Source organism: Cervus elaphus, chromosome 1 (genome assembly GCF_910594005.1).
Source record: "Cervus elaphus chromosome 1, mCerEla1.1, whole genome shotgun sequence".
Taxonomy (NCBI): domain Eukaryota; kingdom Metazoa; phylum Chordata; class Mammalia; order Artiodactyla; family Cervidae; genus Cervus; species Cervus elaphus.
The window spans coordinates 43,345,143-43,359,398 of record NC_057815.1 but is presented as its reverse complement, the minus strand read 5'-3'; the positions used below and the strand labels follow the sequence as shown (position 1 = coordinate 43,359,398).

General features: G+C 53.5%; 1 protein-coding gene across 2 annotated transcripts; it reads right to left on the bottom strand.

Moving 5' to 3' along the window:
* On the bottom strand, positions 1-10,007 carry C2CD2L (C2CD2 like). Of its 2 annotated transcripts, none has more exons than XM_043900790.1 (14): positions 9,229-10,007; positions 7,164-7,259; positions 6,471-6,590; positions 6,204-6,314; positions 6,000-6,116; positions 5,791-5,902; positions 5,540-5,648; positions 4,568-4,632; positions 4,347-4,474; positions 4,083-4,257; positions 3,052-3,153; positions 2,770-2,906; positions 2,397-2,682; positions 1-1,088 (listed from the first exon to the last, which is right to left on the bottom strand). In XM_043900790.1, the coding sequence occupies exons 1-14, from the start codon at positions 9,580-9,582 to the stop codon at positions 877-879; spliced, it is 2,124 nt and encodes a 707-aa protein (XP_043756725.1). In that variant the 5' UTR covers positions 9,583-10,007; the 3' UTR covers positions 1-876. The 2 variants fall into 2 exon arrangements, with proteins under 2 accessions (XP_043756725.1, XP_043756731.1); XM_043900796.1 differs by having other exon boundaries at positions 2,770-2,903.
* Between the last annotated feature and the right edge of the window lie 4,249 nt (positions 10,008-14,256).

The window sequence follows — 14,256 nt, the reverse complement described above, 5'->3', positions numbered from 1 at the left end:
TAAACTCCAGTTTGACTTTAATAAATTAAATTCCAAGCCATCACACAGCAATGGACATCATCATCTCCCACTGCACAGAGGGGCAACCCTGCTCTTGCTCCATCATCACACAGTCTGTAAATAAAACTCCTAAAGCCATCTCTCTGGGGAAGACTTCCCAGCAGGCTCCTGGCTCCCTCCTTCCAACAGAGCCACTGCTCACAGAGAAGGCATCAAGTACAAAAAAGGTAATAAAGGGGGAGGGAAGGATGAGGAGCAGAAGGGGAGGCAGGGAGTGGGGAGTACCTGCCCCCCATCCCGGGCACCGGCCCGGCATTCTATGAGCTGCCAATGTCCTCAGAGGCAGACACTGGTGCTGGTCAGGGTGGGGACCTGAGGGAGGTGTGGGAGCCCCATCCCAAAGGGAATTGCCAACCCTCCTGGGACAGGAGAGAAGGGTCACCAGGAGAGATGCCCTCTATCAACTGTTCACTGAGGGTCCGGGACCACACATATAAATAGAAAAGAGAATAAATAAGGGAGGAAGGATCATCTGAGGAGCTGAGCACCCTGGGACTCCTCTGAGGGGGTGGGTGTCAACAGCAGGCAAAGGGGTCTGAGGAATGCCCACAGGTGTCAGGACTGAGCCTCCTCTTGCTCCCAGCCACCCACTCCCTCTTCTACGTCCTTGGCAACGGGTGTCCACTTCTCACACGCTTCCCGTTGCAAGTACCCTTCCAGCTGGCCCCACAGCCCAGGGTGGATAGGGCTTCCCGGAACTCAGGGGGCTTCCCTGGCCCAGGCTGTTGGGAATCCAGGGAGGGGAATGGAAGGGAACGTGGGGAAAGGGCTGAGAGGACTCCCGCTCTCTCCTAGCTCAGAGGGTGAACAGGGCCCTCAGAGCTGAGGGCTGGGGTTGCCATTGGCCTTGGGTTTGGATTTGAAGGAAAAGCGCTTGATAAGACGCCGAGAAAAGCTGCCAGCCTTCTTTCGGACGCTGGGTGTGGTCGCCGTGTTGGAGAGGTCATCGTGTGATTGGCTCAGACCAGCTTCCTTCTGACGTGGCCTCCGGCGGAAGATGAGCTTCGTGCCGCTGCGCAGGAAGCTCACTGTGGGGGGAGAGGGGAGGCTGAGGGGCGAGGTGGGGAGCAGAGCATGGAAGAGCATGAAGGGGGCCAAGGCATGGAACAGAAAAAACATGCCCGCCCTCCTTCCTGCGAAAAACATGGCGGCGCTCGTGGGGTTCTGTGTGCACTCCTGAGGAGGAATGTCCCAGGGCTGGGCTACTCTGTGAGGGCAGACTGACAGTTGGGCCTCTTTACTACAGAAAGAAAAAAGCTGAGCAGAGGTGTTCCTAAAAGCCTATAAAATCACGAAGGGACAAAGTGGGTTGACCTTGACTTGTTGACTAGATTCCAGGATGTGAGCAAGGAGCGGTGTGTCTGGAAAACTTTAAAGGGGTAAATTCAAGACCAATATAATGAGAAAGGTGCTTACACAGCAGGCTTTGGACTTAGGACCCTCATTATCCCAAGAAGTGATGCAGGCTTAAATCATAAATAGTTAAAGACATAAATCATAGATAGTTAAAATAGTTAAAGATGCACTGGCAGAGGGAGAAGGATATTTGGGGCAAGTCCTACAACCTTATAAATTAGAAATACCACAGGTATGCACCGACTGTGTCACTGCTACAGGGACACTCCTAGGGTTGGCCTAGGGAAGGATTTCTTATAGCGGAGAGAGTATGGAATGAAAGGAAAGGGGGAAGAAAAGAATAAGGGAAGGAAGATATGCCCTTAGATCCAGGAAGAGAGAAAAAAGGAGGTTTTTTTAAAAAGGGAAGTACTTTTGCGTCTCTTCTTATTACCCACGCCTGTTAGATCCAAGCCAAGACCCAAGGCAGCAAGTCCCCAGTCTCTACTCTGGCGTGGCTGAAACAGGCTGGGAACTCTGATGATCTGTTGGAGGAGGAAGGAGGCGACTGGCCCAAGGCTCCCATGTCCCTAAGTGTCCAGTGGGACCCAGGTGATGAAACTGGGCATCAAAGAGAGGTGGGGGTGGGGGCTTCCCTGGTGGCACAGTGGTTAAGAATTTGCCTGCCAGTGCAAGGGACATAAGTTCGAGCCCTGGTCCAGGAAGATTCCACATGCCTTGGAGCAACTAAGCCTGTGGACCACAACCACTGAGCCGGAGCTCTAGTGGCTGGGAGCCGCAGCTACTGAAGCCTGCACGCCTAGAGCCTGTGCTCAACAATAAGAGAAGCCAGTGCAATGAGAAGGCCACACACTGCAACAAGGAGTAGCCTCCCTGTCTGAAACTAGAGAAAGCCTGTGTGCGGCAACCAAGACCCAGCATAACCCCACAATAAACAAGTACATTTTTTAAAAAAGGAGAGGCTGTCAATGTCACCCCACCTTTGTGATCCTTGAGACTGCGGGTTTCCAGGGCACCAGTAGACCCTGTTTCCGACTCAACATCATCCACAGAGGGCCTCTCAGAAATGTCCGAACGTGTTGTCTCATCTGCTTCCTGGACACTCGTGGGACTGGAAAGGGCATCTAGGGGTCCTGGGGACATGGCTGGGGGGTCTGAGGGAGGTGAGGAGGGACCTTCACTGGGCCCTGCATCATCCTGTATTGAGGCGTCCAAGGATGCCGCATAGCCCAGGGACAGTGCCAACTCATCCTGAGCGATGGGCACCTGGCAAGAAGGACAAGTTTTAATGGGCAACAGTGACCCATGAGGGCTTTCTCCCAAGCCCACCTCCTTTCCCTGGAGCCCTGTTACCTTGGAAACACCCGAGATGATAAGTGTGCTACGCTTGGTGGGTGTCTTCTTGGCTGCCCGCCCACTGGGTTCAGTCAGCTGGCGAATGGCTGTCTCTGCTACAGGGTCCAGGCCGTTGGAAAGGTGGCTCTCCCCTGCTGGATGACGGATACAGAAGACGGGCAACCTGACTCCTCCCCAGCTCCTTCTTGGACTTTGAACTCCTGTGCCCCACCCAAAGTGGTTTTTGACTCTGGGACTCCGGTGTCAACCACCACTCACACTTCCCAATTCCCTACTCACGGCTGCTGCTGTGGGACGTGCTGCTGGGGCCACCACTCTCACTCAGCACAGTCGTCGTCTTCTCGGTCACCTCCACCTTGGACGGGGAGCGGGAGGGGGAGTCTGGTGGGTGGGGGAGGGTCAGTGAGCTGGGAGGTGCTTTAGAGTGGTCCCCACCCCCTACTGTCTTTATTGAGAGGCAGACTTTGGCTGACTCATGGCTAAGGCATGATTAATCACAGGGGTGACTAAGAAGATGCCTTGGGGACAAAAAGATACCACAGGAACCAATAGGAGTGTGGGAAAGAGCCAGGGGGCCCATCAAGGGCAAGAAAATACTGAGAGTGTGCCGAGATGGCATAGAGGTCCAGTAGAAGTAGGGGAAATGCCATGGGACCCGTAGAGCTGGGAGAAATGTCATGGAGAAGCCCTGGGAGTAGGAGAATTGCCGCTGAGGTCACTGGGTTTGTTGGAGGCTCCCTCGGGCTGCTACAGGTTGAGGGGTGAGGGAGGGGCAATTAGGCAGCTGGGGCTGGGAAAAGGGAAGAAGACAGACGTGTGAAAAGAAAGAGGGGAACTTGGGGAGGTGGAAGTATGAGTACTGTCGTGGGGGCTGGTAGGTCCAGGCTTAAAGGGGAGAGGGCTAGTTAGGGAAATGGACAGATGTACGGGAAAGTTTAGGGCTTCCCTGGTGGCTCAGATGGTAAAGCATCTGCCTGCAATGCGGGAGACTTGGGTTCTATCCCTGGGTCAGGAAGATCCCCTGGAGAAGGAAATGGCAACCCACTCCAGTATTCTTGCCTGGAAAATTCCATGGACTGAGGAGCCTGGTAGGCTACAGTCCATGGAGTGGCAAAGAATCGGACACGACTGAGCGACTTAACTTTCACTTTCAAGGGAAAGTTTGAGAGAGGCATAGGCGATATGGAAGATGTGGTCAGAAAACAGAGGGAGTTGGAATTAGGGCTTTCTTTGCCCTCTCCCTGTCCTGCCATGGATCTGCAGTCCAGGGCCCCTGGCTAGAGCTGGGCTCCCAGGCTCCTCCTCTTTACCTAACTTGCCATCTACCCGGGGCCGGGACTGGACAGTGGTGACCGTGGTGACAATGGTGCCATCCGGCATGATGGTCCGGTCCAGCTCAATCTTCTTGGTAGGTGTGATGCTGGGGCGTGGAGTCGAGGGGGTGGAAGTGCCCAGGTTCCGGGGGGAACCCTCCTCATACTGAAGCTGCCAAGGGGGGAAGAGGAAAGAGGCAGGGCCTCAGGACTGGCCTTCCCCCGGATCTTCCCATCTCCCCCCCAGGGGCAGCTTCTCACCTCTATTGCCATGGTGGCTGCCTGCCCCAGGGCTTTCCCGGGCCCAGGGGTGAGTGGGCATACCTGTCTTCGGGACAGTGGTCTGGAAGGGGAGGCCACAGACAGTGTGGCCTGGCCCAGGAGTTCAGCTGGGGAAAGGGGTGGCACTGTGAGTTGGGTCCATGACCAGGCGGCCCCACTCAGCACCCACCCAGAGGTGCTCCTTCCTGCCCCATACTCACTGTCTCCACAGCTGCTACTCCTCAGCACTTTGAGGATCAGCTCCCGGCTCTGGGGGCCCAGATCCCTGTGGCCAACAAGAGGTGGGGCAGGGAGGGGGAAGATTAGCAAACTGAATCCACCCTTGAGTTGATCACAGGCCAGAGGCAGAGAGTGCGTGCATGTATGCTCAGTTGTGTTTAACTCTTTGCGACCCCATGGAATATAGCCCACCAGGCTCCTCTGTCCATGGGACTTCCCAGGCAAGAAAACGAGTGAGTTGCCATTCCCTCCTCCAGGGGATCTTCGAAACCTAGAGATCAAACCTGCATCTCCTGCATTGGCAGACAGATTCTTTACCACTGAGCCACCTGGGAAGCCCAGAGGCAGAGAGAGATGGATGTAAATAAGATGGAACAAGTGTTCCAATATGCTTCCAAAGACAGACTCTTCCTTAGAAAATGGGATGGGGCTGAGCAGGGACCATACTCCTCAGCTGGGCATTCAGATCTTCCAGGTTCCTGCCTTTCTAGTTTCTATGTTGAATCACCCTCTCTTTCTTTTACTCAAGTTGTTCCCTCTGCCATGAACCCTTGGTCTCTCACACTCCGTTGAAATCCTACTTTTGTTCAAAGGTGTGGTTTAAATGCCACTTCCTCTATGAAGCCTACTCTGATCTTTATTTCTATGGAATTAAGCACCCTCACCTAAGCACTCCCATGGCACTTTTCATAAACCTGGACTGGAGCACTTATACCATCTTCTTGACATACATCTGTCTCTGCTTTGAGCCGGTGATCAACTCAGGGTTGAGGTAGGTGCATCTTGGTCATGTCTGTAGCCCTTGGAACTAGGCCAGGGCCTGGCATACAATAGAGGCTCACACCAAAAATTAAGACCTGAAAACAGCTGATTCATGTCAGGGCTCTGCTGGAAGGACTTGATCTCAGTTCACCCGTGGGAGCAGGGGTGGGGGCTGGGGAGTCACTCCTTACAGTGTCAAGTCCTCGCTCCACTCCACCTCAGGCCCAGCCCTCGTGGGCTTGGTCCACTTCTGTTGCATGGGGTTGTCAAGCTCAGCTACACAGCACACTTCCCCAGTGCCTGTGAGGAACCAGAAACATAAAAATGCTCATATCCAAGCTGAGAGGCCATTGAGTAGTAGAGAGGTCATACCCTGGGCAGAGGGGCCAGGAACACCTGCAGCCACAGCCTTGGTAGCCCACCAGAAGCTTCTGGCTCTCACCTTCCAGCTCACCTCCCAGGTGAGATGCTCGAAGCTGCCTTAGGAATAACCGGATAGGTCTGGGGATGGATGGCTGGGCCTGGGGCGCTGTGGGTGGCTTCTCACTGGGAACCTAAGAGCAGGAGGAGGTAAAAAGAGCTGCAAGAATCCCAACACAGTACACTGGAGACAACATGCACACAAACTATTTGCTTGGAGTGCCTACTCACCAGGCCCCCAGGGGCAGAGCAAGCCCTAAGGTTGACCATCATAGCTGGCTGGGTGCTGACTATGGCATCCTCAATCAGCTCCTCAATAGTAGAAAGCTCTACTTGCTCCTCACCTCTCTGCGGGGAGGGGAACAAGGAGGTGAGGCCCTCAGCTCTGCCTCCCCCTCCCTGTTCTGTCTCTTCTCTCCAGCCCTTCCCCCTTACCTCCCTGGCCTGCAGCTTGGGAAGCACCGTCAGGCTGAGATCTGGGCGATCGGTGAAGGCCCAGGATACAAGCAGGCCTTCGCCAGGGATTTCCTCCAGGTTGACTTCCAACTGGGGACAAAGGGACTGGGTTGACTTGCCCCACTCCTCCAACCCCCTAGGACCCTCTCTTCCCAAATTCCATCTTAGAGAGGAACCAAACAAAAAAGGCAGAGGCAACTGAACCTCCCACCCCCTGCCCAACTCAGTTTCCCACACCCCCTCCACCTGTGTTGGTGGCAGTGTCAGAGTGACGTGGTAGGTCTCCATGGAGACGGCAGCGGGGGACTGCTGGGTCACAGAGACTGGGAACATCACCTCCTCAGCAGAGAGCTGGCAGTGCAGCACCTGAGACAGCCGAGGCACGGAGGCAAGGAGGGTTAGGCATGGAGGAAGGATGCTCAACTCGGCCCTGCCCTGTCCTGCCTAAGAGTGGGTCAGCAGACCCCTCTCCAGTTTCCCTTGGGAATCACTTTTTGGGGGGTCCAACTCTTTTGTGACTCTTTTGTGACCCCAAAGACTGTAACCCGCCAGGCCCCTCTGTCCATGGGATTTCCCAGGCAAGAATACTAGAGTGGGTTGCCATTTCCTTCTCTAAGGGGATCTTCCCAACCCAGGGATCAAACCTGAGTCTCCTGCATTACAGGCATATTCTTTACCACTGAGCCACCAGGCAAGCCCCTGGGGTAGTCATAAATCCATAAAAGAATGATAAAATTCAGACTCCTCCAAAAAAATGCAGATATGCACACAAGTACTACATTTTGCCTGTAACTTCAATGGGATTCTCCAACCTCCTGAAGTCAATTCTGGGATTCCTAAGGCATTCACAGACTTCAGGTTAGAACCCTCAAACTAAAGGGAACTCAGGATCAGCCCCCACCCCAGTCCTAAAGAAGGCAGTACCCATCAGACCCTTACCATGGTGCGCTCTGATTGGTCTACACAGGTCACATGACTAATGCTGGCTTTGGGTGGGAGTTGGGGCACCTCCTCAAAGGCGATTTGGATGGAGCTCTGGGGGAGGAATGTGGACATAGGATCAGGTCTCTGGAGCTGCCCCCGCAGGGCTGACCTAATCAGTTGCTGGCTAGGCCCTGGCACTGCAGAGGCCTCAGCTGCAGGCTGGCTTCTGGCCCCTCCTTGGCTCAGGGCTTTAGGACAGGAAGTGTTTCTTTTGAATCCCACCTCTTTAGGGGTCTGCAGCTGTGAGGCAGACCTGGGGAGCTAGACCACCTCAGAGACCAGATCACCTTGAGCTGAAGACCCTAGATTCCTCCTTGAATGCCAGGAGCCTTCCTTCTTCCCCCACCTCTTCCCTACCCCTGAAGAAAGGTGTGCATAGAAAAAAATAACAGTAATAAAGGTGTTGGTGCCACCTATATATCCTAGCTGGACGGGAAGAGGCACAGCTGAGCCAAGGGTGAAAGCAGTAGGGCCACTTATTCAAGATAAGAACTAAGCCTTCTTCCAGCTAAATGGGATGTGGAGGCACAGGAGTATGACTCTACCCATATTCTTGGAGATGAAGACTAGCTCAGCATGGCCTTGGGGAAGTTTACCAGAGGAACTGGGAAGAAAAGCAAGCTCAGAGGGCTCAGGGGCCAGGGACCTGGCTAATTCCTCAAGGCAGAGAGTAAGGTGGCATTAGGGAGCAGAAAGCTGCTTAGCTTAGGTGTTGTAAGAGCTTCCTAATTCTTCCACAGCAGTGGAAGCAAACTGCTGCAGCCCCATCCAGGGAGCAGGATGGGAAGAAGTGAGGAGGGGGCACAGCCTGAGCACAGACAGAAACAAATCTATAGGGCTCATTTGCCTGGCAAACTGGGGAAAGCCAACTTCTCTGCTACTGTAGCAGTCTTGTCTGAAGGTCAGGCCAAGGGAGATGGATGGTTAGAACCCCAATCTCCCCACCCCCTCCAAGGGAGGCTAATGTCCAGCTGAGTCAGCTATCGTGGGGAGTCAGTCCTGACAGAGGGACAAGGTCCAGGGAGAGCTGGGTGGAAGACTGAGTTCATGGTGCAGACTGACAGATGCCATCTGGCTTTCTGGTCAGCTGGGTGAAGGAGGAAGAGCAATTTTTTGTGTGTCTACTTCTGTTTCCAGGCATCTGGGCAGCTAGTTGAGTGAAGCCCTCCAACTAGTGGTGGCTGGAAATGGAGAACCCTCTGAGCAAGGCGGTTCATAGGCTGTGAAGGCCAAGATGAGTGGGGACCCCAAGACAAGGAGGTCTCCACTTCCCACTCCCACCTCAGTCTTATGACCATGCTTCCTGCCCCACTTCCTGGGAGGCCAGCTGTTGGTGGTGCAATGGGAGGAAGTAGGCTGGGCTGGTTTGTGACTGACCCTCAAGGGACTGCTCTAGGCTCATATGCTGGGAGAGCTATGGATTGTCAATCTCCTTTCCACCTGAACACCTTTCCTTCCACACAGACATGGCAGGGAGCATGAAGAAGGATGTGTTAGACTGGAGCCATGAAATTACTGAGGGATTGGGGGTGGGTGGGATTCAGGCTTCTCGGGGACCTGCCTGGTCACACCAGGGATCTGGTGCATGAAGTGCTGACTGGGTGTGGTGGCAAGAGGACCAGGCAGATTCTTTCACAGGTGCACCTGTCTCTTTTCTACGCCTGCCAGCCCTGCTCTCCCCCCACTCACCCCCCTCCACACACACAACTAGCACCCAGGCTAGGCGGAAGTGCCCTGGGGCACAGGGATTAGTGTTGCTATGAGAACAGCAAGTTGTGCACCGGTGTGAAGCCAGAGAGTACCTAGACCACAGGAATAGAAAATTTGGGATATAGCTGGATTTCCACAACGCCCAGTCACACCTGAACCCTTCTCTCTGACCCCAGAGGGGAAGAGATGCCATGGGGTTCCTCAGTTGATCCCCACCCCCATATGGTCCTCCTGGCCTGAGCAGTCCTTCCTCTAAAAAAAAAAAAAAAAAGGCAGAGTGGGGGGACCATCTAGGTCCTGTCCAACTCACCCCATCCCTGCAGGCCTGCTCGTTCAGCGCTCGCACCCAAGCCCGCTGCCAGTTCTCCCGGAAAGACTTGAAGGCGAAGAGAGATGCCAGAAGGCCCCGGACGCCTGGCTCCTCGGGTGCGCCGGCCCGTGTCGCCCTTAGCCTCAGCAGCGAGCGCCACACGCCCAGCTCCCGCAGGGAGCCGGCGGGCTCGGCAGCGAAGGCGGGTCTCTGGCCCCGGCCCCCGCGGGCCCGCGCCAGCCACAAGCCCCGGGCATACTGCAGCAGCCAGCCCAACACCGTGAGCAGTGAGGCGGCGAAGAGGATCAGCAGGGCTGCCCAGCCCACGTCCCGTTGCCCCCAACCCGGATCCATGCTCCGCGCGGGCTCCGGTCCCGGTTCCAGCTCAGGCTCAGCCGCTGCCCCGGGGGAGCATGGCCCGAGCGGGCCGTGGGGCGGGGGCGGGCTCCCCCGGGGCTGGGCGCGCGGGATTGGGGGCTCTCCGGGGTTGGGTGCCCGGGACTAGTGGGTGCCACAGATCGAGGGGAGGAGGTTCCTGGGGGGGTCGCGACGCCGGAGTCCCTCTCTCCGTAGTCCGGGGCCCTCCTCGGCTGATCCACCAGTGCGACCGGGTTAGTCGCCGGCCAGCGCCCGACTCCTCCCACGGCGGGGGCCCCGCCGGACCCGGGCGGAGACTTGTCTGCAGAGACGCTGTGGCTCACGGGCCGGCACCGGCTCCCGGAGGGCTGCGTGCGCAGAGCTGACACTGACAACACGGCCGGCCCCCCGCCCCCACCCTGCCTTAAAGGAGCCGCACCCGCGCGGGGCGGGGCTTAGGGAGCCGGGAACTCCAGCTCTGGAAGACGGTGGGAGGAGGAGCGGAACGGGGAGGAGGTTCCTGGGTGGGAAATGGGCGGGATCTTTAACTACCCCGCCCCATCCTGGAATCGGGGGTACTCCTGCTCTCCTGAGCTCAAGGTAAGAGTAAGCAAGAGTAACTGCACTCACCAGAGATGCCGCCTCTGCTTTCCCCTACGCTCCTTAGCTTTCCGTAGTCTGGACCCCTGTGGGGTTAAAAAGGAGGTACCCCCTGTGGATAGCATCAGCCCCTTATCCCAACACTCCCAGGTTCCGCAGCTTCTTGGTTCCTATGTCCTGGCCGAAGCTAGGCTCTGGGTGTGTAGCTGCAGAGCATCCCTCCTAGATAGAAGTGCCTGGCAGAGGTCCAGCTGATACCCACCGGAGAGACGGTGAGAACATGGAATATTGACCCCCCTCATCCACTCCCATCCTTTGGGGCCAGGACGAAGAGACACCCTATTAACCTCCTTGCTCGTGTGGAGATACTTCCCAAGCCTGGGGCTGCTTCTGTTTTTAAAAATAATGTATTTCCATAGTAACAGCTTCTGCCTAAGGAGCACGTGTAGAGGGGGTGGTAATGAGAAGGGAGCTGGCAGTGCAGCACTGGACTATCAATAGATTCAGCCAGAGGACTGAAATATGTGATATCTCAGCACGCATCCAAAAATGATGTTATAGGTACACTCTGGCCTCAGAATCCATCCCTTTTCCTAGATGTAAGGGGATGGATTCCATTCCCATAGGACAGAGGCTTGTCATTGCTTCCTGGAGGCAGGGGAAGGAAAATTCTACAAAAGGATTCGGAATCTCCATTCCCCAAGAGGCTCCTTTTCTCCACGTACATATGGCAGGCCTTCCTTAGAGAGGTAAACAGGAAGGTGTTAAGTATCTCTCTCCCAAATCCAGTCATTACTCTGAGCAATGAGCACATGGAAGTAAACAATGTCCTCTTCAAGTGTGGGGTTGCAGAGCTAAGCAGAACCTGCCAGGTTAGCGACAGGGTGCCTGAGCCACGGGAGGTGTAGGAAAGCCTGGGGCATTCCCAGATTTCACTCTAAGGAATGGGGTGTGGGTGACCTTGCTGTGGCCCTGCCCATGCTTCATCACTGGATCCCCCAAACTATAGGTTTCCCTTGTAGCTCAGTTGGAAAAGAACGTGCCTGCAATGTAGGAGGCCGGGGTTCGACTCCTGGTTTGGGAAGATCCCCTGGAGAAGGAAATGGCATCCCATTCCAATAATCTTGCTTGGAGAATCCCATGGACAGAAGAGCCTGGCGGGCTACAGTCAATTGGATCCCAAGAGTCAGATATGACTTAGCAACAAAACCACAAACTACAGAAGTCTTAGAGTGTGGATTTTAGGGGCAAAAAGAGTGGGGACCCTGTCTTAACTCATCTCTCTTTCCTCATATTCAGTCAAGATACCTTAATACAATGAAGTCACCTCCTTCAGGAAAACAATCATGTTTATATCAGTTTGTATCCCTACAGTACTTAAAAGTTTCCTAAGCACAACTTCTTTGTAATTTTAAGAAGTCTAACAGAGGGACTTCCCTGGTGGTCCAGTGGCTGGGACTCTCTGTGCTCCCAATGCAGGGGCCCCGGGTTTGGTACCTGGTCAGAGAATTGGATCCCACGTGCCACAACTAGGAGTTTGCATGTCACAACAAAGATCGAAGGTCCTCCGTCACGTGGCTAGGACCCAACACAGCCAAATAAATAAATATAAAGAAGCCTAACAGAAAATATTCCAATATACATGTAAACACTGAGAATTTCTATACTGTTTCCATCTTTTGAAAATCTATTTGTATCATCCAAGTGGAATGGGAGATCTTGGGGCTTGCTGATAAAGGAGAGGCAGGAAGAAATGGAAAAAACTCAGTTGCCTGGAAAAAGCCACAGATATGGTCCTGTAAGTATCATAGATCCAAACCCTCCAAAGCTGTCTCATAATGACTTGTTCAGCACTGTGAAACATTTCTAGGACAGTCTTTTCAGGCAATCGGACTTAATAATGCATTGGCTTTGCTTACTGGAAGGCACTCAGGGCTCCCTAGCAGGAGGTGTGCATATCAGACCTTGCCTGCTCAGCCCAAGAAACCAGCTGAAACCATTGACAACCCACCTGATCCATGGATCCTAGGATGAGCGTTAGCATATAGGCAGATGCTTTGAACTTGTATCAGGACAGGCACAAAATTTCAAGTGTGCCCAATCATGCGTTTGTTCCTCCTTGTGAGTCTGATAATCAACTGGGCATTTACCATCATGGGAACAAAAATATTCCGATTATATAAGAAGTATCCAAGTAACCATGTTCTGATAGTAACATGTATTCATGGACCTTGAATCCCCGGTGTCTTGTTTTTGAACAAGTCCCCTACCCTCTTCCAGTGGGGGTTGTAGGGGAGGGCTAATGATCTCTGGAGAAAAAAGAGAAGACAAAGGTTCCCAATGCCAAGATGGGAAGATTTATTAGGATTGGCCTCCTAATAAAACAGGAAATAGATACAGATTATTCCTCAGATCTCCAGGGAGTCTCAGTCTGCTCCTGATCAACAAGATAACTGAATGCTGCCTCCTCTGGGGCTCTCACAAGCTCTTCCTTTCCACCTGCTCCTGGTGTCTCATTTTCCCTGTTTGAAAGGCCCTTCCACTCTTGTCACATACTGAAATCCTTGGAGATATTACTCTTCCTCAAGGTCCTCTCACTTCCCCTGGTCACAACTAATTGTTCTCTCCTATTGCCCTCTGTACCTCTTTCAGATGGAGACTGATTATATGTATGGATGCCTTCTATACAGATATCTGTGTGATTAGCCCCAGGGGGACACCCTGTGGAACAGAAAACACTTTGCCTCTAGGGGGTTTCCAGTCTAAGAGGCACAGATGCACACTCATGTACCTATGTGCAGCTGCACACTCACACACAGAAAAACAATACCAGTGGGATAATAAGTACTGAAAAACTGGTGGAATACAACTATCAAGTAAATACTGGCTTGGTATATATATAAACCATATATATGGCTTTATGTTGTTAATCAGAGCCACCTTCAAGTAGAAAGGACATTTGAGAGACACGATGGACTACCTTTGGCCTAAAAAGAGTCAACCTGACTCTGACTCCTATTCAAAAGAATGAAGAAACTATCAGCATACTTGAGTTCTCGCCTCAACTTCCTCGTGATGATTTCTTCCCTGAGGACTGGAAATCATTTGCCACCTAAGAGCCTGTGAATGCGTGAAAAAGGTAAACAGGTGCCAAGCAAAAGGCACCTGAGCTGAAGGGAGAACCCTGCCTGGGAATTCCTCAGGTTACAAGAAGCCAGCCACTTTTGGGTCTGCTTCTCCTATTTAGTTCTTTCCAAAGCCTCGGCCTCACCTCCTCGGACTGGAAGGCTGCCACAGTCTAATGATCCAGTACGAAGGAAAGTCAAGTACTGGGTTAAATCCAAGACCTGAGAGCACTCCCCGCCCCATCAGTTCTGAAGTGCGCAGCTATGTTGCCCGGCAACTAACTGCTACTGCGGGGGTAGAAGGTGGGTGGGATGATGAAGGAAAAGTACCTGAATCAAGGACACCGGAAAACATGAAGTGGGAGGGGCTTTTCAAGTGTCGGCGCTTAAAATTTACTTCATCTTCCAAACTGTAGCTGAGTTTCGGGGAACTGAGTTGTGTTTACCTTGGCTTCCTTCTCAACGTTGACTACCTTGGCAACAGGTTTTCTACCAGGAGCAGGTGCTGCTCCACATCCTTATCCCGCCTGCCCCCTTCGCCCCCGCCCCTTGCTTCCTGTAGCCATCTTCCCGGTTTCTGAGGCGTCCCAGAGTAAACGCCAGGCATTGGCTCTTTTAGCGTGACCAGCGGAGGCCAACGGAGCTAAGCCTGACGTGGAACCAAAAATAAGCCGCGTCAGACACGTGGTACAAGGAGGCGTTCATCTTGGAACCTGGCAAGGAGTTTTTCCCCTCTGGGCTGTACATCTTTAATATGATGTTGGGAAAGAATCTGCTTTTGTTTGTCCTTCTTTAATTGCTTTTCCAGATCCCTGGTGATAATTCATCTCTCGAATAAAGGGTGTGGCTTAAAAATCACACTTCTGTCCCCACTATTATGCCCGTATTAAAAATGGCCGCCTCCTTCCAGTGATCGTTGCTCTGCGAACTAGATCCGGGCGGAAAC